Raw genomic sequence first — 21,715 nt, 5'->3', positions numbered from 1 at the left:
TGTAGCCTGCGACACTTAACATTAACTGTCTATTCACTAAGCCTTGGAGAGAGATAAAATGGAGAAAGATAAGTCCCAGCCAATTAGCTCCTAACTGTAATTTTTCAAACACAGCCTGTACACTGACAGTTAGGAGCTGATTGGCTGGGACTTATCTTTCTCCATTGTATCTCTCTCCAAGGCTTAGTGAATAGATGCCTTAGGGGGTCATTCAGACCCACGTGCGAGCGGCAGTACGCTCGCAAGTGGGTCGATGTTCCCCACTGCTCATGCGCACGATGGAGGGAGCTCCGTCGTGCGCATGCGCGAGACCCGGCGAGCGAAGGACTTTCCTTCGCTCGGAGTGTCTCATCAAAGGGGGCGTGCTGTCGATGGTGACTGACAGCACGCCCCCTTTGGTGGGCGTGCCGGGGGCGTGCCTGCCAGACGGAGGCGTTCCCAAGGGAACGCCTACCGTCTGAAGCCGGCCCCACTGACATCACTAGTGATGTCAGTGGGAGTGATTTTGGCTCTGATAGAGCCAAAATCACTCCTGGCCTTGCGGTTGGGAAACCCAACCGCAGGCTTTCACTCGCAGTTCCGATGGTCGCGATAGTCAAGACCATCGCGACCATCTTTTTGCACGCTCGTATATGCTGTGGGTGGTGACCCACAGCTATACGAGCGTCCAGGAGGACGCTCCATTTTAATGGAGGTGGGCCCTGATTCAGAGTGAGCGCTCTGGTCAGAGCGTCCGGCTCTGAATCAGGGCCTTAGTCTGCAAGTGTGGCCTCTATGTGCTGAGTGTGAAGAGCCATGTTAATTGGCAGTAGGGCTCTGATCGTGGCAAGGGTTGTTTCACAGGTAAATCTTCAGCGTACTCCTGCTTCAGCAGTGGCCTGGGGTTCCAGTGCAGTTATTAGGCCACATCTACTCAGACGGTTCAGATGCCTGATATCAAAGGATGTAACCGCCAAATGCAGAGAACATGCAGAAATGGCCTGGTGCCTCGACTGACAAGCCATTACTCCACCCTGAGAGGCATTCATATTAAAAAAAATATACTCTCCTTTTATCAATCATTGATATTGTATATATATATATATATATATATATATATATATACTCTTATAACACGTAGTCTATCTAATGGCTTATCTAGCTACAAGAGAACAGGAAAGCTGTGTTTCTGATTCTGAGTCACATGCAATCCACATGCAATGCCGATATTCACTTAAGGTGCGTACACACGGTACAATTAAAACGCACGATATGAATGATAACGATATCGGTCATATCATTATCGTTCGTATCGTGCATTTTTCGGTGCCTCCAACCCACCAATGACCTGTGATGCGCGGGCACGTATGGACGATAAAGATATAGGCCCTCATTCAGAGCCGTTCGCTATTTGCGTTCGTTCGTTCAAAAACAAGGGGTGGCTATTCAAATGATCCATTCGCACATTGCAGTCTGTTCACACCTCTACGTCTGAACATACGCTCGTTTATTTGTTAAAAACGCCCCCTGGCCGCTCGCACCATACGTCATGTCCGCCTATTTATTAGATTAATCGAGTACATCGAACAGGATATGAACTGCTCGCTATTCTTGTGGTTGGTTTTTTCAACCGCTATTTTGCGAGCAGTTCTGAGTTAAAAAAAACCAAGTGACGTGGTCAATGACGCTGCTATATTAATTATGCACACCCATAAAACGCCCGTTTTGACCTTTAAGCACGCCTGCGTTCTGATCTCCACTCCCCGTTTTCAAGCACCTTCCCGTTACCACCCACATACGCCTCATTCTGTCACTCAAAATAGCAGGCACTCGCTATATTGCGTACAAACGATTTTCAGCCGCACTGACTGGTTCGCGCATGCGTACTAAAAACCGTATGCATGCGCAGATGTGCGAACATCGCTCGGAACGAGCGTACTGCCGCTAGCGAGTGGCTCTGAATGAGGGTCATAGTCCGTCAACTATGCATGCAGGCCAACCTGTTCGTTATCGTCCAGGTTATTATAGATCGCGGGTCGCTAGCCGTTGTTGGTGGTGTGCTTTATGATCGATATTGATCATCCAGCACACCCGGGAGATCGTTCAACGATATTGTTATCGTTGACGATCGTCCCGTGTTTATGCACCATTAGTTGAGCAATTATTTTGCAACTACACATGCATGAAAATTTCTGAAAACCCCTATGAGTTACACAGAGAGTATGCACAAAGGTGCTGTTGCATTCGGGATAGACAGTATCAGAAATGTGGAAAAAAGTGATGGGCGATACTGAGCGGTGACTGGGAGGTGGCTAGTAGTGCACACAAAAATAGTCCTGTCAGTGGGCGTGTTATGGGGGTGTGGTCGGCTTATTAATGCAAGTGGCTGGGTTCACAACCACAAGCATAGAAGGGCAGATGGAGAACTGCACCTGCGAGTATGGATGCTGAAAGCGGACATCTCAGACCTTGCACATTCGGCCATACGGATGTACACACGGTAAGGAGTATGTAGCTGCATTTGTCTAAACTCGCAGATGGGAGACCACCCATAGACACTGCCACGTGCACTTTTGCGTGAGACTCAGAATCAGGCCCTAAATCACTGAGGGTTTCAACCACCACGGTATAAATGTAAATGCAGTAAGCAGCGTTCTCTTTGGTGGGTTTAAAACCAAATCACGTCAACAGATTTAATATGCAGCCGTTTGGAGAATAAAACCCTAGGGGCAGGATGTACTAACAGCAAAATGCGCATTTCCCATATGTGCCAAGCTCCGGGATGCAATCGCTTCTGGAGCTTGGACCCATTAGGCAATGCCATCTATAGATGGCATTGCCTATTAGAAGCCTACGGGCTTCTCTTCACAATGTTCCCTATGTGCTTCTCTTAGCAATGTTCCCTGTTCCCCCCCCGTTCCCCCACGACACGCATGCGCAGAATGAAACCCGAGGGGCTTCTGGGATATAAACCCGGAAGTCCTCTCATCATAATGGGCAGCTCTTTTGGAAAGAGCTGTCTTTTGCAATTATAATCGCAATTCTAAGTGCACACCGGCGTTATTAACGCTGCTATGCACATGATAAGTTACAGGTTGTACTGCATCCAAAATGCAATGCGTAGTACATCCCAAACTACTACTGAGATCTGAATTGCAGGAGATTTAGACGAAACTACATGCGGTTTAGGGGAAACTCTCATTATTACAGTAAAAATGAGAACCTGCCCTTCACTACTGGGCCATGTTATTTTGCACTGGTCCTGGTCCTCTGGTGGGGTGCGGCCCAATGCCAAATAGCATTGGGACCTTCATGCTACTTCTGGCCTATGAGCATCAGGAAGAATAAAATAACAGTGCCCCCTATTGTTTGAAAATAAGGCTTGGTGTCCCCATATTGTTCTAATGTCATCATTTAATGGTTATAATTTATATGAATAGTGCCCCTATAGTTATAATTAATAGTAGTCCCGTAGTTATGATTTGTATTAATAATGCACCCATATTTTTTTGTTTTATTTTTCCCCCAAGCTACTTAATTGTACATTTTTTTTAAAAATCAGAATAATGTACTTAATTATCTTCTCTAAATCATGTATTTAGTGTAGCATTTTATGGTGTTTGAGTTGTTTTAGGATGTGCGCTGAGGATAGTTTGTATCACTGATCAGTTAGAAACTACGGAAATAGTTAATAAACATTATGGGGAGCAGAGAATGTATTTTTCATTACTGTCCCATATGTTCTTTTTGTCATAATTAACTGTTCTTGCTTGTGAAATGTAAAGAAAGCATTTACAAAAAATATGCTGCAGTCAGCAAAATCCAGGCAGGAAACTGCTTTCTCCTTAACATGCATAAATTACAGCGGATTTACAGTGTGAAATAAGAAATGGTAAGGCTGGAATGTAAGCTTCATCTCCTTAAAAGGTAAGGGGGATTATGATAGCTTAAATATTTGTGTAACCTCATCTCCTTGGCACAATATATTAATCAGGTACCAGCAGCGTTTTCTGTTTTCAAATCACATCCTCAGAGTTTTATGTTTCACAAAGTTCTCAAAATAGTAATATCTTTGTGCCCATCTGGCCATGTGAAAAGGAGAGTAAATTGTTCTAAATCTGTGTTTTCATATCAGGACCTATTTAAATCATCATTATAATGAGATGTGTTTTTAATTGATCATAAATCACTATAACAGGCTATAACACAGGTTCTCAAACTTGGTCCTCAGGACCCCCAACAGTGCATGTTTTCAAGGTATCCTCACAGAATCGCAAGTGAAATAATTAGCTCCACCTGTGGATCTTTTAAAATGTGTCAGTGAGTAATGAAAACACCTGTGCTCTTGCTAGGTGACCTGGAAAACGTGACCTGTGTGGGGTCCTCAGGACCGAGTTTGAGAACCACTGGGCTTTAAGAAGAATGTTAGCATTTACAATTTTTCCTCGGATTCTTTCTTCAGGATCCTATTAATGGTTTAGAATGGCCTACCATTGCAATCACGGTCACATGCAGGGTGCAGGGGCATTTTAAGAAAGAGGGGCCCTTTTATTTGACAATACACTGTGTAACTGTTTTTCAGTGCTAATATGTAATAGATGTCCTGATCGATATATATTTATCAGCACATTTATGTGTGTAGGTCTGAGCTGAAGTATATATGATTTATATGTCTGTAGGATATTCATACGCAGACGGGACTCTTTTTTTATAGTATTTTATTGTATGGATAGAAATGTATGGTTACAAACATGTACCAGGGGATGCCGACGGTCAGACTCTTTCTCACCCAGGATGCCACCAAAACCCTCATTCACTGGTCATCTCCAGATTGGACCACTGTAACCTCCTCCTATCTGGCCTCCCCAAATCCCATCTCTCTCCTCTCCAGTCTGTCCTCAATGCTGCTGCTCGGCTCATCTTCCTCTCCAAACACTACATCTGCCTCCCCTCTCTTACAAGCTCTCCACTGGCTCCCCTTCCCTTTCAGAACCCAAATCAAGGTTATCACACTCACAAAGCCATCACCCATTCCTCTCCCATTTACATCTCTGATCTCATCTCCTTTCACTCTTCTGTCCGCCCTCTTCGTTCACTTAATACACGCCGCCTTTCATGCCAACTGATTACTTCCTCTCACTCCTGCCTCCAAGATTTTGCCCGAGCTGCTCCTCACCTTTGGAACTCCCTCCCTCTCCCCGCCTACCCCATCTGTGTCACTCCTTTTCGTCTGCCCCTCCCTTAAAGAATGTAAGCTCTTTATGCTGGGCCCTCTACCCTCTTGTGCTTCTCCCTACTGTAATTTATCTCTTTCTCCCCACTAGGGCAACTAACACTCGGCTGCTTATGTGGGTGGAAAGGTCACTAATATAGCAATGTTTATTATACATGTCCACGTCCTGCTTTGTATTGTGCTGTAAGTCACTGGTTACTTATTTGTTTGTGTACTTTGTAAGGCACTGCGGAAGACTTGTGGCGCCATATAAATGATAATAATAATAATAAATGCCGACCGTCGGCATCCCGACTGTCTAGCCCCGGCAAATGTCTAATGACCGGTGTCGAAATTTCAACTACGCCTTTCGACGCCTGTCATTAGCCCTACGCCGGGAGCCCGACACCTGGCTTACCGATCAAAGGTAAGCCGCGCGGGGGGGGGGTTAGGGGCTCCCGGGGGGGAGTTAGGGTTAGGCACCCCCCCTTGGAGGTTAGGTTTGGGCTAGGGGATGGGGGGTTAGGCACCTCCCAGGAGACTTAGGGTTAGGCTGTTGCGAAGGGGGGGTTAGGTTTAGGCACTTATAGGGGGGTTAGGTTAGGCACTTGGGGGGAGTTTAGGGTTAGGCACCCCTAAGGGAGGGTTAGGGGGGGAGGTTGGGTTAGTAAATAGAAAAAATACTCACCTGTCGGGATCTTCTTTGCCGTGTTTCCGCTGTGGGGATTTGAACCGCCGGTCATACATTCCTGTACCACAGTGTCTTCTGTCCATTTTTCAAGATATATATTTCTTTAATGAATATTGTATTTTATGTTTGTTTCTTTTGATTCTTTATTGTTATTTTGAAATTCCAATAAAAAATTACTCAATTTAAAAGAAAAAGAGGCCCTGTGCGCAATTTTTTTTGCATGGGTCCCGCTCCCAACAGAAATATGGCGCCAGCGCAAAAGATAGCGAGACTCCAACCTTGTTCTGGGTGCAGAGCGGGCATTATGTGCCCCCCTTGGCTCAGCACAACTGGTAACATGGGCCGCTCTTACCTTCTTCCTCTCCCCTCTGCCTTAATGTGACATGCTGAGAGCCGGGAGCCTGTGTAACTGGCAGACATATTCTGTAGCCTCCAGATGTCAAATAAGGAGGAGTGTATATATCTAATGTACAGATATGCACAAGACGGTCTCCCGCGATCAGAGTCGCGCATTTGCGACTCCATAGGAATGAATGGGAGACGCACTCGTGCGTTCGGGGGTTGCGCCATAGCATATCGGGGCACATAGTGCGATGCGCGCGCACGTTTGTGGCGTGATCAGCCACAATGAACTTGGGAGCATCTGTATCTCTTTCAACTACTGTTTGTAAATAATATTTCTCATTGTAGAATACAGCTTGGAAAAAACCTAATGACTTATAAATAACAGCAATAACTTATCTGAGATCTAAGCAGATGTCTTTCCTCCTTGGCATGGTGTTACTACGGGATAATCCAGACTGACCTGCCAAACATCCTGCTTTTATATTTAGAGGTGGCAGCACATCCTGGTGACCCAATAACAAAGTGCGCCTGGCTAATGTTACCGACTCCTGACATGAAAGCAGTGAGGGTGTACTAACTTCTTCATGTTGGCTTATTTCTGGTTGAATAAATACAATATGAATATAATCTGTACTAACTGAACTCCACCCAAGACTACAGCTTAAGTTATTTTATAAGCTGAATAAACAAAATTGAAGTCTGTATTAATTAAAGACATACAGGCACACAGAAACAGCAATGTATAGACGAAAACGGAGTGAGGTTTAAAATAAACAGGTTAAAAAAAAAATGCCCTAAAAATATATAAAGTATTTTACATATAAGCCCAAACTGACATAACTAGACAGAGCATAAGGGCGGGTATGCAAGTAAAATATATAGCTAAAGCAACAATCCCATGTAGACTTTTTTATTTGTTTTAAATAGCAAATTAAGTACCTTTTAATTATACATCTGATGGTCATGTTTCTTATGCTGGCCATACGCTGTGAGATCAAACTCACCATCAGTCAGACAGAACAATTATCTGACATTGCCATACACTGCTAGAAGATTTCTCATGCCCAACAAAGCGATAACTGCTGCTCGGTTGCAGTCACACACTGTGCAATTATGAGCCAATTCAGCCGATTATTGGCTGATCAGTAATGCTGGGCATCCACTATACAATTATCTGTCAGATATCGGTCCAATCTGGCTGGTTGGAATGAAAACCTGGTAATGTATGGGAGCAAATGACAGTCAATCATATGGTTTTAAACACTGGAAATGGACAAAAAACAATTGTTCAATTGTTTAAATTCGTGTGTTTAAACCAATTTGCCTAAACGACCATTTTTGTCTGTTTTCCAGTGTTTGTGAGCAAATGGTCTATTATTATTTGCTCCCAGGTTTTCATTTCAACCAGCCAGATTGGACAGATATCTGACAGATAATTGTATAGTGTATGCCCAGCATTAGTATATGGCCGTCTTTAGCTATCCTATGAATCATTATCTCCTTTCAAAATCTCTCTGGAGGCCAAAAAAAAATGTCTGCCAGACACAGTCTATGCAGGCTCACAGAGCTCAGTATGTGATGTAATGGCAGAAGGGTAAAAAGGCAGATGTCTCAGTGCCCTTAGATGGGCATGTGACTGTGGTTGCCACGGTACACCAGAATCCTAAATATTTAGCACCATTTCAAAGTTACTACCCTGTAAATTAAAATGTAATAAAGACACTACATAGATCTATGTACAACATGGATGGGGAACCTCCTGCCCGGGGGCCGTATCAGGCCCTCGGAATCATTTGGTCTGGCCCTCTGAACTTTTTTCTGCTAGCCTCATCTGGCTAGCAGGGTGCCTAGAATGGCACATTGCAACTAGAATCTATGCAGCCGTGCCGCCTGCAGTGTCCTTAGGATGCTTCAGATGGTTTCACACTGCTGCCCTTACAGCTCCTGAGGATGCTGTGGGCATTGCTGTAGTAACTGGCGATTGTGGCCTCGCCCGTGTGTGACATCGCATGGAGGGGGCGTGGCCTGCACCGGTCCCGCAAATAATGTTATATATAACAAAATGGCCCTCGGCAGTAAAAAGGTTCCCCACCCCTGATGTACAACTACCTACATCTCTAGCATCTCTAGCTGAGGCATTACACAGCTGTGTGTCAAAATTAAACTATAGTCACTTTATGCACAACCAATACATTCCAAAGCAGGGGTGTAACTAGAAGTGACTGGCCCTAAAACAAAACTGCGATGATGCCCCCAAAGCACTGTCATAAAGTTTTACTCATCACAATATCTGCTCCATCCCCAGTCAGTATAAGGCAGAGTACTAACCACATTAGTAGCAATCTTGCACTGAATTATATATACAGTCATTTTGCCCTCATTATTTGACAAATCATAGAACTACCTGAATACATTTGTAATAAAATTCTAATAAGGGGTATATTTACTAAAGTATGGGGGTAGGGGGGGTAAGGTGCGCTCTTCCTGCTAGTACTGGTGTTTGTGAGTGGTGTTAATTAGAATGTTTCTTCTGGTGGTGGTGATGTTTTGGGAGTGAGGAGGGTGTGATTGGATATGGAGTGTAGTTTGGAGTAATGTGAAAAGGGGAATGGAATAGGATCAAAATGAGGCCAGCGAGACACAGTAATTTTGGGCAAAAATTCACTGAACCGCACGGGAAGGAGCCCCCTAAAAGGGTCCACCTACCTCCCCAGTCTCATCACCACTCATCACTGAACCCCACCCACCTGCCCGGGATCTTAACAGAGCAGCATTGTGACTACTCAATAAAAGATTTTGCCCAAAATTACTGTGTCTCGCTGGCCTCATTTTGATCCTATTCCATTCCACCACCACCAGAAGAAACATTCTAATTAACACCACTCACAAACACACACAAGTCATCACCAGTACTAGCAGGAAGAGCGCACCTTACCCCCCCTACCCCCATACGTTTTCAGTGCGGGAAAGGTACTCCCACACAAAGGTGCAGCACCCCGAAACCACAACACACCACCCCCTGGTCAACGAGAGCGCAGTTCTACCGCCCATCTTCATATTTACTAAAGTGCAGATTTTTAAAAGTGGAGATGTTGCCCATAGCAACCAATCAGATTCTAGCTATACATTTCTAGGTGCTAGATAAATGTTAAGTAGAATCGTATTGGTTGCTATGGGCAACATCTCCACTTCTAAAAACCTGCACTTTAGTAAATATACTCCTAAGTGTGTACTTTAAGGCATATTGTTTTTGTCTTGGACAGGGCCCCCGATGCTTTTGGTCACATAGACTGCTATGGCTATAGATAAGCTCTTGATCTTTATTGTTGTTACTGCACAAACCAATTGTAATAAAGCTGTGTGACTCAAAATATCCTCCTCTGGATTCACTGCGCAGTGAGGAAACTCAGACCTCCCTGTTTTCTCCTGGCCACTTCCTTCCTGCCTCATTGCGTGGACTACGTGCAAAAACAAGGACAGTCCTAGTGAGCACGTATATGTAAAATCTGTGCACCATGGGTGAATCGAATCCACTTACATCAAAGGATAAGCTTTATTTTTTATTTTTAAATATAAAAATGTTTAATAAACATTATAACAAATTTTAAAAAAAGTACACTTTTTAGATATAAAAATAAACAATAACACATTCCAGCTTAAATATCATGGGAGCATCTGTATTAGCAGACTAAAACTAATCTCTAAAGTGCAGTTTAAACAGTTCCCAGGATTAGAGCAGTAGTCTCATTGTCACTGCATATAATTTGGCAGGGATCCTTAGAAATATAGCCTATAAGGGAACTGCAGATCCCAAAAGTCACAATTAGGCTAATAGTCCTTAAATGAAACTTGCACAATCACTGCCCTAATCCTGGGAACTGTTTACTTACACGGTACCTTAGAGATTACTGTCATCCTGCTGATGCGGACGCTTCAGTGATGATTAAATTGTGACGTGTTGTTTTTATTTTGAGATACTTCTATTTTTATTGTTAGTAATGTTTTTTTTTAAATTGTTATTTACAAAAGTGGATTCTGCCATAGATATTGCTAACTAGCACTGTCCTTGTCTTTTCTTGTTTTGAGCTTTTTGGGAGGATGGCAGCTGAAATGATTTCAGAGTCACCTTTTGGGACACACTAGCACAGTGTTGGCTAACCTTGACACTCCAGCTGTTGTGGAACTATATATCCCAGCATGCCCTGCCACAGTTTTAGCATGCCCTAATAGCAAAACTGTAGCAGTGCATGCTGGGTTATGTAGTTCCATAACAGCTGGAGTGTCAAGGTTAGCCAACACTGCACTAGCATCTAGCATAGCTGATCATCTTAATGTACCTCAATAATTCAAATTTCCTCAATTACACTCAAATTCCCCACATTTTATACCACCTAATTATCAAGTATATGATGAACATGATAGAAGTTTGACTGAAAGTGTCCAGTACAATACAGATGTGTCCACACACTGTACATCTATCCTCTGTATGCTATAAGTTACACGTTATACGTGAACACAGTGCGTAGTGCAGAGCATCTTTTCGTGTGACTTTTTCTTTTGAAATACATCTTATTCGCATTGAGATATAGGACATAGCATCTTCAGCTGATTAAAATATGCGGCAAATATTCTGTGTGCGACTGCGGGAGTATCTGCATGCACAATGCTACGTTCCAGTGTCAGCGGCTGTGCCTCCTATTTGCATCACTTTCCGAATAAGACGCATTCTAAGGGAAAAAGTCACACAAAAAGATGCTCGGCACTGCCGAGTGGCGCCATGGTCTGGTACGACTAGAAGGGCTGTTTAACGCGCAAGGAGGTTACATGTATGTGAACACATATAGTTCATGTTTTAGTGCTGTGTATGTTACATGTTTTAGTACTCTGACAGAGCGCTCTCTGAATCAGGGCCGTCCCTCCTCCTTTTTGGAGCGGCTCCTGGCCGCTTGCATAGCTGTGGGTGACCACCCACAGCTATAGTGAGCGGCCAAAATGACCATCGCGACCATCGGGCTTGCGATGAGACCCTTGCGGTAGGGTCTCGCTGCCGCAAGCCCTGCAGTGCTTTTGGCTCTGGGCAGCCACGCCCCCGGCACGCCCACCAAAGGGGGCGTGCTGTCAATCACCATCGACAGCGCGCCCCCTTTGGTGCGAGACCCATAACGACGGCTTGGCCGTCGTTATTCGGGTCTCGCGCATGCGCACGACAGAGCCGCCTCCGTCGTGCGCATGCGCACTTGGGCAACAGCGCTTGCGAGCGGGTCTGAATCAGGTCCTCTGTATGTTACATGTGTTAGTACTCTGTATGTTACAAAATACTGTATAAACATTATACAGAAGTAGTTTTTGCTCATATAAAGGAAATTTTTTTGTAATCAAGCTCACATTTTATGTTATGTGTATATAATAATCTTCCTTACATAAGGCGGTATCTAATTAACTAATCCTAGTTTGTCATCAATTTTTTTTCACCCTAGTCTATTTGTTTGGACGAACAAATAGGATAATTCGCCCGAAAACACATAGGTTCTATGATAAGTTCACGGATCTGTGTTTTCACCATTGCACTGGCGAAAAAAACTGCAATTTTTGGGGATGATTTTTCGGGACACATTAGGTCTCAAAAAAATACCCAATAAGTTCCGGCATCAGGCCGGATTCCGGGGCTGATTGGAAAGTGCTCTATGACATTTTATATGCCGAATCACACTGTTTAACACAACAGACCACTATAGAAGAGGGACTTTTTTCCATTATTTTACTTGACATTTTGACTTTCCCCTCATTTTAACTTTCATCATTTTTACACCAATTTTGTCTGGTTCCTTGGAAATTATAAATGCTCGTTTAACTGCAATTACTAAAGCACTGATTGCCAGATGGGCAGAAATCACTGCAATTACATTTAATTAGAAAATGCACATAATACACTTGAAATACTTCCTAAAAACTGTATCATTGAATTGTGCTTAAAGTGTCTGAAATGTAATTTGTTTTTTCCACCTAAGTGATCAATTACCTACATCCCAGTAATTACCTGCCTGAGCCATGTGGACAAGTTAATTCATTTTAGAATTAAGGAGTACTTTAGCAGAATTCACCTTTACGTACCTGCTAATCTTTATTCAGTCAATGTGTTTTTTAATGCGCTAAGATAAATGGGATAGATGTATTAGGATTTACAAGACAACTAAATTGTACAGAATCATTCCGTTGTATTAAAAACAGTAAACATATTGATTCAGTGTTTTACAAGGCATCATTCTAGTATCACCAATGTGCACAGGAAAAAAAACACAGCAATCCATACCTGGCTGAAGTATATTCAGTTTTGTAACTGCGTGAACCAAATTCCCACTAGAGGGCGCCACAAATATTTTTTTTTTATAACCATGATATAATTACTTGGGGATAATGATCATGTTACTGCCTTGTCTGATGTCACGTGGGGTGGATGGAAATAGAAGGAAGTTACACTTTTGTTCCAATAGATGCTCTCTTCCTAGAAAATGATTATTAATAGAATTGAGGCCCCTGAAAGGACAGTCTGACCTAACTCACAAACAAAACTATAACACACAAACGTGCTGTGAAAAATATTGGAATGCATTAACGATCTCTTTTGCTAAGGATATGGCATTTTCTAGTACTAACTACTTAAGCTGAATGCCCAGTTTCCACAGCAGCGATTTCCATAGAACTGGCACTGTAAACTCTTTGTCTAAATTCTAACCTGATAGAGCTGACAGCTGAAAATGTCCAACAGAGAGGGCGGGAAAGCCATATATTCTGTAAGGAAATGGGCCAGTGAGCTGAAAGCACCAGGGCACTGGCTAGTACCATAGGGCCTGATTCAGACCCACTCGCGAGCGGCTGTCCGCTCGCAAGTGGGTCGATGGTCTGCACTGAGCATGCGCACGACGGAGGGAGCTCCGTCGTGCGCATGCGCCAGACACGACGAGCGAAGGACTTTCCTTCGCTCGTTGTGTCCGATCAAAGGGGGCGTGCTGTCAATGTTGATTGACAGCACGCCCCCTTTGGTGGGCGTGCCGGGGGCGTGCCTCCCTGACGGGGGCGTTCCCACGGGAACGCCTCCCGTCAGAAGCTGGCCCACTGACATCACTAGTGATGTCAGTGGGAGTGATTTTGGCTCTGATAGAGCCAAAATCACTCCGGAGCTTGCGGTTGAGGTTGGCTCCGGCTCGCAATTTCGATGGTCGCGATGGTCACGACCATCGTGGCCATCAAAATGCACGCTCGTATAGCCTGTGGGTGGTGACCCACAGCTATACGAGCGTCCAGGAGGACGCTCCATGAAAATGGAGCCCGGCCCTCATGCAGAGCGTGCGCTCTGCTCAGAGCGTACGGCTCTGAATGAGGGCCATAGTCTTTTCAGAGGGACCCAGCAGGTCATTGTGACTGAGACAAGGGCACCTTGTGGTCATTGTGTGGGGGATCCGGAGTGATGTTGCGTTCCTTAGTCTGTACATGTGCTGCTTCCTCCTGGCTTACTGTAGAGTCACCATCATGTACTAGATGCTGCTGGTCAGAAGTAGGAGAGAAGGGGAAGCGGAGCCTGAAATAGTCCATTCCCTGGAGATCAGCTGAAATAAATACGTATATATGTTAATACACAGACACATATATATCATATCTACAGTATCTGATGCTTAAATGGTCTGCTTCATAGCTGCAAGCACCCTGTACAGGGCTCAAGATCTATACACTGGGAAATAACAGCTGACTTTGATATATGGCACAATAAAATGAATGTATTCCTATTGTTGAAATGCCTCTTTAGAATCTCATATACGTTGTGCTTCCTAGTGAATTAATGGGTTACAAATACAGTAACATTTCATTCAAAATGCAAAATGGCTGCCTCCCGTGTGTTTAGGTGACTGGCGCTCTTCCAGTTATAGAAAAATACAAATAAGGGGCTACAAGGAGTAAATCTAAAGCAGAATTACACAAATAAGACTGTCCAAATACCTCTAAAAAAATATAAATCAAGACAAGACCTGGAAAATGGCTAATGACAGCCAGCTCAAAAGTATGGTGTATATAATAGAAATGGGATCCTTATATATAATAAACTAGCTGAAGTACCCGGCATTGCCCGGGTTTAAATCTTCAAGTTATTAAATTTTATTATTTGATGTTGTCCAAATCCATACAGTGGACAGGCTCCTGGGTCAAAGTTCTTCCCGGCACACTCCGCCATGAAGTCCGACTGGGACCCCAACCACTCCTTTAGGCATCCCAGAACAATTGCCATCCTCTGTCAAGTTTTCATCCAAATACATCCAGTGGAAGGTCCAGAACAGGCTCCCCGGGTCAAAATTCTGCCCAGTGCGCACCAACGGGAGGTCTGACCGGGCCCTCAACCCCCTAGTATGTCTTCTGGGATCCAATGGTAACACTCTGTGAAGTTTTCGGCCAAATCCATTCAGTGGAAGGCTCAGAGCAGGCTCCCCTGGTCAAAGTTCTGCCCAGCGTACACCAACCGGGACCCTAAACCCCCTAAAACCTGGCCAGGATCCAACTGGACCACCTTGCGTTGGTTTCATCCCAATCAGTGCAGGGGTGTATCTTCAAGTTAGTACGTTTTATTATGTGATGTCGTACAACTCCATCCAATGGAAGGCCCAGAATAGGTTCCCTGGGTCAAAGTTCTTCCTGGCGCACTCCGCCGTGAGGTCCAACTAGGACCCCAACCACTCTATTAGGTATCCCAGACCAATTACCACCGCTCTGTGATGTTTTCATCCAAATCCATCCAGTGGAAGACCCAGAACAGGCTCCCCTGGTCAAAGTTCTGCCCAGCGTACACCAATGGGAGGTCCGACCAGGACTTCAACCCCCTCGTATGTCTTCTGGGATCCAATATTACCACTCTGTGCAGTTTTTATCCAAATCCATCCAGTGGAAGGCTCAGAACAGGCTCCCCGCATCAAACCTGGCCAGGATCCAACTGGACCACCTCGCGTTGGTTTCATCCCAAAAGATGCAGGGGTGTCCGAATGCATAACCAGACAGACGACAAACAAAAAACAAATAAACCAATGAATTGTATAAATAAGAAAAATCTATCTGTAGCAGATTATTTTATAATATATAGCACAGTGGTCAGCAGGCCCCTTTCTTTGTGAGTTTGCCTGTTTTCCCTGTTTGCGTGACTGAAGGTTAGGGACTGATGTGAATGACAAATACTATCTCTGTGCAGTGATGCATTATTGGTGGCACTAAATAACTACTAATGATAATATAATAATAATCCCCTTGCTGTAAATTCAGATTCAGAGCTGAATCCTTTATGATGCCCAAATGTGTGGCTTAAAGTGCCGGGGTAATATATGAGGTTTTATTCATTCAGGTGGGACCAGGGTTAATTCCCTAAAAAGATGTTATACCCTTCTAGAGATCTGGCTATTCTGGAGAACATCCACTGACCCTCCTTCCAGAATCACAGACATAATTCCCATATATTCCCTCTTACTATATGTCAGGTGTGTTTTTAAAGAGAACTTTCACTTTCTTTAAATTAATTAATTGAAATACTCCTCATAAAGACTAACAGAGCAGGTACCACCACTGGCGAGATGTAGTCGGCATCCCAACAATCAGGATGCCGGCGGTCAGAATCCTAGCGCCGGAATCCCGACAGCAGTCTGAATTTCCGGCTCCAAAATCCTGACGGTGAGTATTAGGATTAGGCAATAGGAGGTGGGTTAGGCTTTGGCTGTGGGAAAAGTAGGTTATGGGGAGGGTTAGGGTAAAGGTTAGGGGGAGGGTTAGGGTTTGGCTGTGGGAAAGGTGGGTTAGGAGGAGGGTAAGGGTTACTTATGAAATTTTGTCGGGTTGCCGCTGTCTACATCCTGACCTCCAGGATCAGTAGCGGCTCCAGGCACGGGCAAGCCGGTCTGTATATTTAAGCTCAGGGGGAGGGAGTGGAGAAGGGAAGGGGCGGCAACTCAATGCGGCGCTGGGCGCAGCACAGCCTAGTGCCGGCCCTGTCCAGGATCCCGTACCCAACCCCCACTGGCAACTCTCTGTTCTCCCACTGCAGGACTTTGGGAGTGTACATATGGGTGGTTATACATCCTCATGCTTTGTTTCTATTTACCTACATTATGGACCAACTAAAAAAACCCAGAACAAGCTGCATTCAGGGGCAGGTGTATATGTAAAGAATTCCTTATAGTAATATATTTATCACTATCTTGAGGTCTGCTTATGCTGTCTTTACAGTGTACGTAGTGCAGGACATCGCACATAAGCGAATGTATAAATGCTGATAAGTACATATTATCCCAGAATATTAAACCTGCAGGGGGTTGAGTGACCCCCATGATAATATTTTGCCAGAGAGAATATTACAGCCAAGAACGATCTGCAGGTGAATTCATATACAAAACCAGAAAAGTTCTAACTATTGCAGTTCCTAGCAAATTTTAATAATGTGATTCAGTACTGGGATTAAATGTTGTGCATTTTACAGATGTGCAACAAATGGCATTAATGCTGGGTACTAACAAAACCCTATATGAAAGCCCCACTTGGTAGGGAAACTACTGGAAGTATACATACAGTAGTCAAATCAGATTTGTCTCTCAAATCATGTGACAGTAATGGTGGGTACACACTACACGATATGCTCCCTGAGCGATATCATGTAGTGTGTCCCTGGCAGGCTGTGCTCAATGTCGTTCATGACATTGAGCACAGCTGCTGAACGATATCATTAACGATATCGTTCAGCGCCGGGCCCTCTTCCCCATTCCCCAACATGCAGCAACCTGACGAGATCGTCAGGTTGACCTGCATGTCAGCCCGATGAACGATAATGACGAACGACCCGCGGGAACGCGCGTCGTCGTTATCGTTCATCTTTTTGGGGTTAAAAATGGACGATAAAGTGGACGACTGAACGATAACGATATCGTTATCGTTCAGTCGTCCACTTTATCGCCCAGTGTGTACGCACCATAAGAGGGGCAGTAGATGCTTTAGGTGTCCTTGCAAGTAAAACATGTACAATAAGATCACACTTCTGAATAAGAATGTCCACTAACTGGTGAGAGCTATGAGAACACCTGACACTTGCAATGCTAAGACATTGGCTGGTACATTCTTACACCGTAGCCAGAAGAGATAAGTGTTATACAAGAAAGAATTTCCATTTGTGTTACAAATATTTCATCCACAGTCTTCTTACTGCAGTAGTGTCACACAAGCAGCAAAATGCCAGTGACTGATCTCTGCATTTCCTAGGCAAATTATAATGTCAATTCATAGCTGCATTTCTCGAGCACCGGGGTGGGGAACCCTTTTTCTGCCAAGGGCCATTTTGATATATATATAAAAAATTTTGTGGGGCCGGTGCAGGTCACGCCCCCTCCGTGTGACATCACACAGGGCGGGCCATAATCGCCAGTGGTTACAGCAAGGCCTGGAGAATCCTGAGGATGCTCCGAGGAGCAGTAAGGACAACGGTGTGACCGTCCGAAGCATCCTAAGGATGCTCCAGGCGCACCGCTGCATAGATTCTGGCTGCAGGGTGACATTCTAGGCACCCTGCTAGCAGATGAGGCTAGCAGAAAAGAGCTCAGAGGGCCAGCCCAAATGATTGCGGAGGTCTTATATGGCCCCCGGGCCCGAGGTTCCCCATCCCTGCTCTAGCGACAAGACTTATAGGCATGTTCTCTCTTGTACAATGTTAGCCTGGGATCACCACACCGTCCAGCTGTACTAACCAGGACAAACGAAAGGACTTATGGGTTCATCAGACTGTTGAAATGCATCACTGGCTTCCAGCTCATTAATGTCCAGCGGTTCTGACAGTTCCAGAGAGTCGATATTCACTTCCATTGATGATACACTATCCAGGGGAGCTGCAATTATAGATAACATAAAAGCAAGTTAAAGGAAACAGAATTTTTTGGAAACTGATGTCGTCCAATTGATTATAACATGATTTGAAAAAAACAATTTTGAGTCTTTTCTGCTGCCAACTGGTGGGAAAATAAGCGAATCTTCTTATTAAATCTATATACTTATGTGCTGAACATTTCAGGTGCTATCATGTGAGGATTGAAACGATGCTAGTCTGAGCTCTCGCACCCTCTACCGTCCCTCTACCGTCCCTATTCACAACAAAAGCACTGGGCAGCCAGCCACAACTGCTGTTAGATTTTACATTGTGGAAATAATGACACTGCACCGCAAATCAGTCTACCTCAAAGTGTTGTATAGAAGCTGATAATTGTCCTTCAGGGGCATAGGGCCTGATTCAGACCTGTTCGCTATCTGCGTACGCTCGCTGGATGCGTATGAAAAATTGTCAAAGTGACGCCACGGGAAGCGATCGCTCGCTCGCCAAGGCATAAGCACGCCCACCATGTCTTAGCGAGCGGCCACTTTGTGTATGCGTACGCCCAATCACACAGGCAGAGCCGCCCACCAGCAACACGTCATCTCCAGGAAGTGTATTAAAACATTGGTACATCGAGCCCCATCGGATGTGAACGCAGTGCTTCAGGTAGCTTTACCCTACCGCAAGCATTGCGAGGAAATCAGTGTAAAAAGGCAAGTGACGTGTACTATGACGCTGTGTGTGTAACTGGTGCCATGGAGTGTGTGTGACTGGTGCCATGGAGTGTGTGTGACTGGTGCCCTGGAGTGTGTGTGTGACTGGTGCCCTGGAATGTGTGTGTGACTGGTGCCATGGAGTGTGTGTGTGACTGGTGTCCTGCAGTGTGTGTGACTGGTGCCCTGGAGTGTGTGTGACTGGTGCCCTGGAGTGTGTGTGACCGATGCCCTGGAGTGTGTGTGTGTGTGTGACTGGAGCCCTGGAGTGTGTGTAACTGGTGCCCTGGAGTGTGTGTGACTGGTGCCCTGGAGTGTGTGTGACTGGTGCCCTGCAGTGTGTGTGACTGGTGCCCTGCAGTGTGTGTGACTGGTGCCCTGCAGTGTGTGTGACTGGTGCCCTGCAGTGTGTGTGACTGGTGCCGTGGAGTGTGTATGACTGGTGCCCTGAAGTGTGTGTGTGTGTGTGTGACTGGAGCCCTGGAGTGTGTGTAACTGGTGCCCTGGAGTGTGTGTAACTGGTGCCCTGGAGTGTGTGTGACTGGTGCCCTGGAGTGTGTGTGACTGGTGCCCTGCAGTGTGTGTGACTGGTGCCGTGGAGTGTGTGTGACTGGTGCCGTGGAGTGTGTGTGACTGGTGCCGTGGAGTGTGTGTGACTGGTGCCCTGGTGTCAGCCATTTATTATTTCATATGGAACAATTACATTGGATTTTCAAATGACAATCTATCATCCTGTCTCTTGTATTCACACTCAGAGTATATCAAGTATGTTCCCTTTGTAAATCTCCTTGAGAGATGATAGTTATGTGCTTATTAATTCAGTGCTACATGGAAGGTGTCAGAGTTTGCAGTCTCTCCTTTTCTTCTCACAAAAGGCAGCACTGTATTCATACGTTAGTACACAGGAGAGTACAACCTTTCTCTGATATATTTCATATAATTAAAGTGGACCTATCACCAGGTTCTCCAGGGATAATTTCCAGGAGGGAGCATTTTATTCAGAACAGTATGCTCCCCCCAGGACACACATTAGGAAACTGGTTAGGTATAGTTGAAGCCAGCCCGGGAGCATGCACTAGTATGGTCAGACAGCTTCCAAGTCAACCTGTCAGACTGCACTCTGGGCCTGATTCAGACCCGGTCGCAAGCACCCGCAACCGGGTCGATGGTGGCCCAGTGCGCACGTGCGAGCCCCAGAGCGAGCGCAAAAAGCACTCGCTCCGGGACTCACAAAAGGGGCGGCTGTCGATGTTGATCGACAGCTCGTCCCATTTTGTAGGCGTGGCGGGGGGTGGCCTCACAAACGGAGGCGTTCCCATGCGAACGCCTGCCGTTTGTGTGTGACATCACCAGTGATATCAGTGGGAGAGCTTTTGGCTCTATTTGAGATAGAAGCTCTCTGGGGCTTGCTGCCATGAGACCCTACCACAAGGGTCTCGTCGCAATCCCGATGGTCTTGACCATCGCGACCATCATCATGGCCGCTCGCTACAGCAGGAAGCTGCTCCTAAAAAAAAACAGCGCCCGTCCTGATTCAGAGCGAGCGCTCGCTTTTTGCGAGCGCCTCTGAATCAGGCCCTATGCTCGCTCCCAGGTCAGCTTCCTCTATACCTCACAGCTCTCCTGATGTGTAGGGTGATGGAAGTGTGTGTGATAGCATACAGTGATAGATGTATTGTATGCTGTGATACCATGTAGTACAGAAACAGAATAATGTTTAAGGACCTGCTTTATTTTTAATTATTATTTTACATGATCATTTGTAATATGAGTTGATGAACTGCATGTGTCACCACACTACTACAATGCTATAAATGTTTAAAATAAATAAAAGCTGGTGTGAAACTACAAGTCCCAGCAAGATGCAAAAGGTTGAAGCTATGTATCAAACCAAAAGCTTGTTGGTCCTGTAGTTGCAGAACACCTGCTGAACTATAGGATGCCTAAACCTGCTAATTCACAGAGCATCGGCGGCGATGGGACCGTCATACGGCAAGTGCATACACACCTGATGATGCCGGGTACGGCAGGGGGAGGGACGTGTCATGCTGCATCTTGCAGCATGGTATAGTTAGCGACATCCCGTCGGCCCTGCAGTAGGGCTGACGGGCGATGTTGCTAGCGACTTGTGGGAGTGCGCAATTCATGGGTACACACTAGACAATGTACCCGATATGTCGCTCCGATCCGTTGGATTGGATGACATATTGTCTAGTGTGTACCCAGCAAAAGACTTGCCCTCTACAATAATGATTGATAGTTACAACCCTATATTACATGCTGTCATCAACATGGCGGATCTGTATATATTTCATACTGTGTTTCTAGAGCAGTTGTTTAGCCTGTACTTTATGTATAATACATATATAAAATCAGAGGCTGCATCACTGTATCTTAAAGCACAATGATATTAAGTTCTGTGCTACCCCCAACCCCCCTCCCTCCATGGATCACATCACCAGAACTTACGCCGCCAGCGCTCACTGAGGAGGTGAGTGTGGGGATAATACTTGTCCACTTCATGTGCCAGGACATCTTCAAAGAAGCGCTGCCGCTCTCGCAGGTGCTGTGTGCTGGAAGCCTGCGTCTGTAGTATGGGGTGCCCCTGTAGGAGGAGGGAGAGATGGGGTATAATCCTGCCTTGCAGATTGGGTGAACGACTCTTGGTTATTTAAAGCGTTAGGAAATGCAAATGTCTCTGACCCAAAATGAGACAGCGGAAAAAGTGAGGTCACTGCCTCCCTCTTTCATGAGAAGTGATGGGGGTGCTGCTGCCAGCTTCATGAATGTAGTAGTTAGCAGAAGCCACATCATGTATGTAATAGTTAACAGGAGTCACATTATGTATGTAGTAATTAGCAGGAGTCATCATATATTTAGTGGATAACAGGAGCGTCATA

General features: G+C 45.2%; 1 protein-coding gene across 6 annotated transcripts in view; it reads right to left on the bottom strand.

Annotated features, from left to right (window-relative positions):
• The window catches only part of LOC148517008 (dysbindin-like), a 43,859-nt gene that overhangs the window by 21,480 nt on the left and 664 nt on the right, over positions 1-21,715 (bottom strand). Inside the window, exons 2-5 of one of the 6 annotated variants that reach the window (XM_088479185.1) lie at positions 21,285-21,420; positions 17,984-18,121; positions 13,662-13,831; positions 12,633-12,729 (exon numbers count right to left, since the gene is read on the bottom strand). In XM_088479185.1, the coding sequence (XP_088335311.1) occupies positions 12,646-12,729; positions 13,662-13,831; positions 17,984-18,121; positions 21,285-21,420 (528 nt within the window). In that variant the 3' untranslated portion in view covers positions 12,633-12,645. Of the gene's footprint in view, positions 1-12,338; positions 12,377-12,418; positions 12,730-13,253; positions 13,832-17,983; positions 18,122-21,284; positions 21,421-21,715 lie in introns of those variants that run through there. The other 5 variants (XM_088479188.1, XM_088479184.1, XM_088479186.1 and 2 more) reach the window with 5 other exon arrangements.

Source organism: Taudactylus pleione, unplaced genomic scaffold (assembly GCF_031769625.1).
Source record: "Taudactylus pleione unplaced genomic scaffold, aTauple2 ptg000229l, whole genome shotgun sequence".
NCBI classification, from domain to species: Eukaryota; Metazoa; Chordata; class Amphibia; order Anura; family Myobatrachidae; genus Taudactylus; species Taudactylus pleione.
This window is presented reverse-complemented; position numbering and strand designations above follow the sequence as displayed.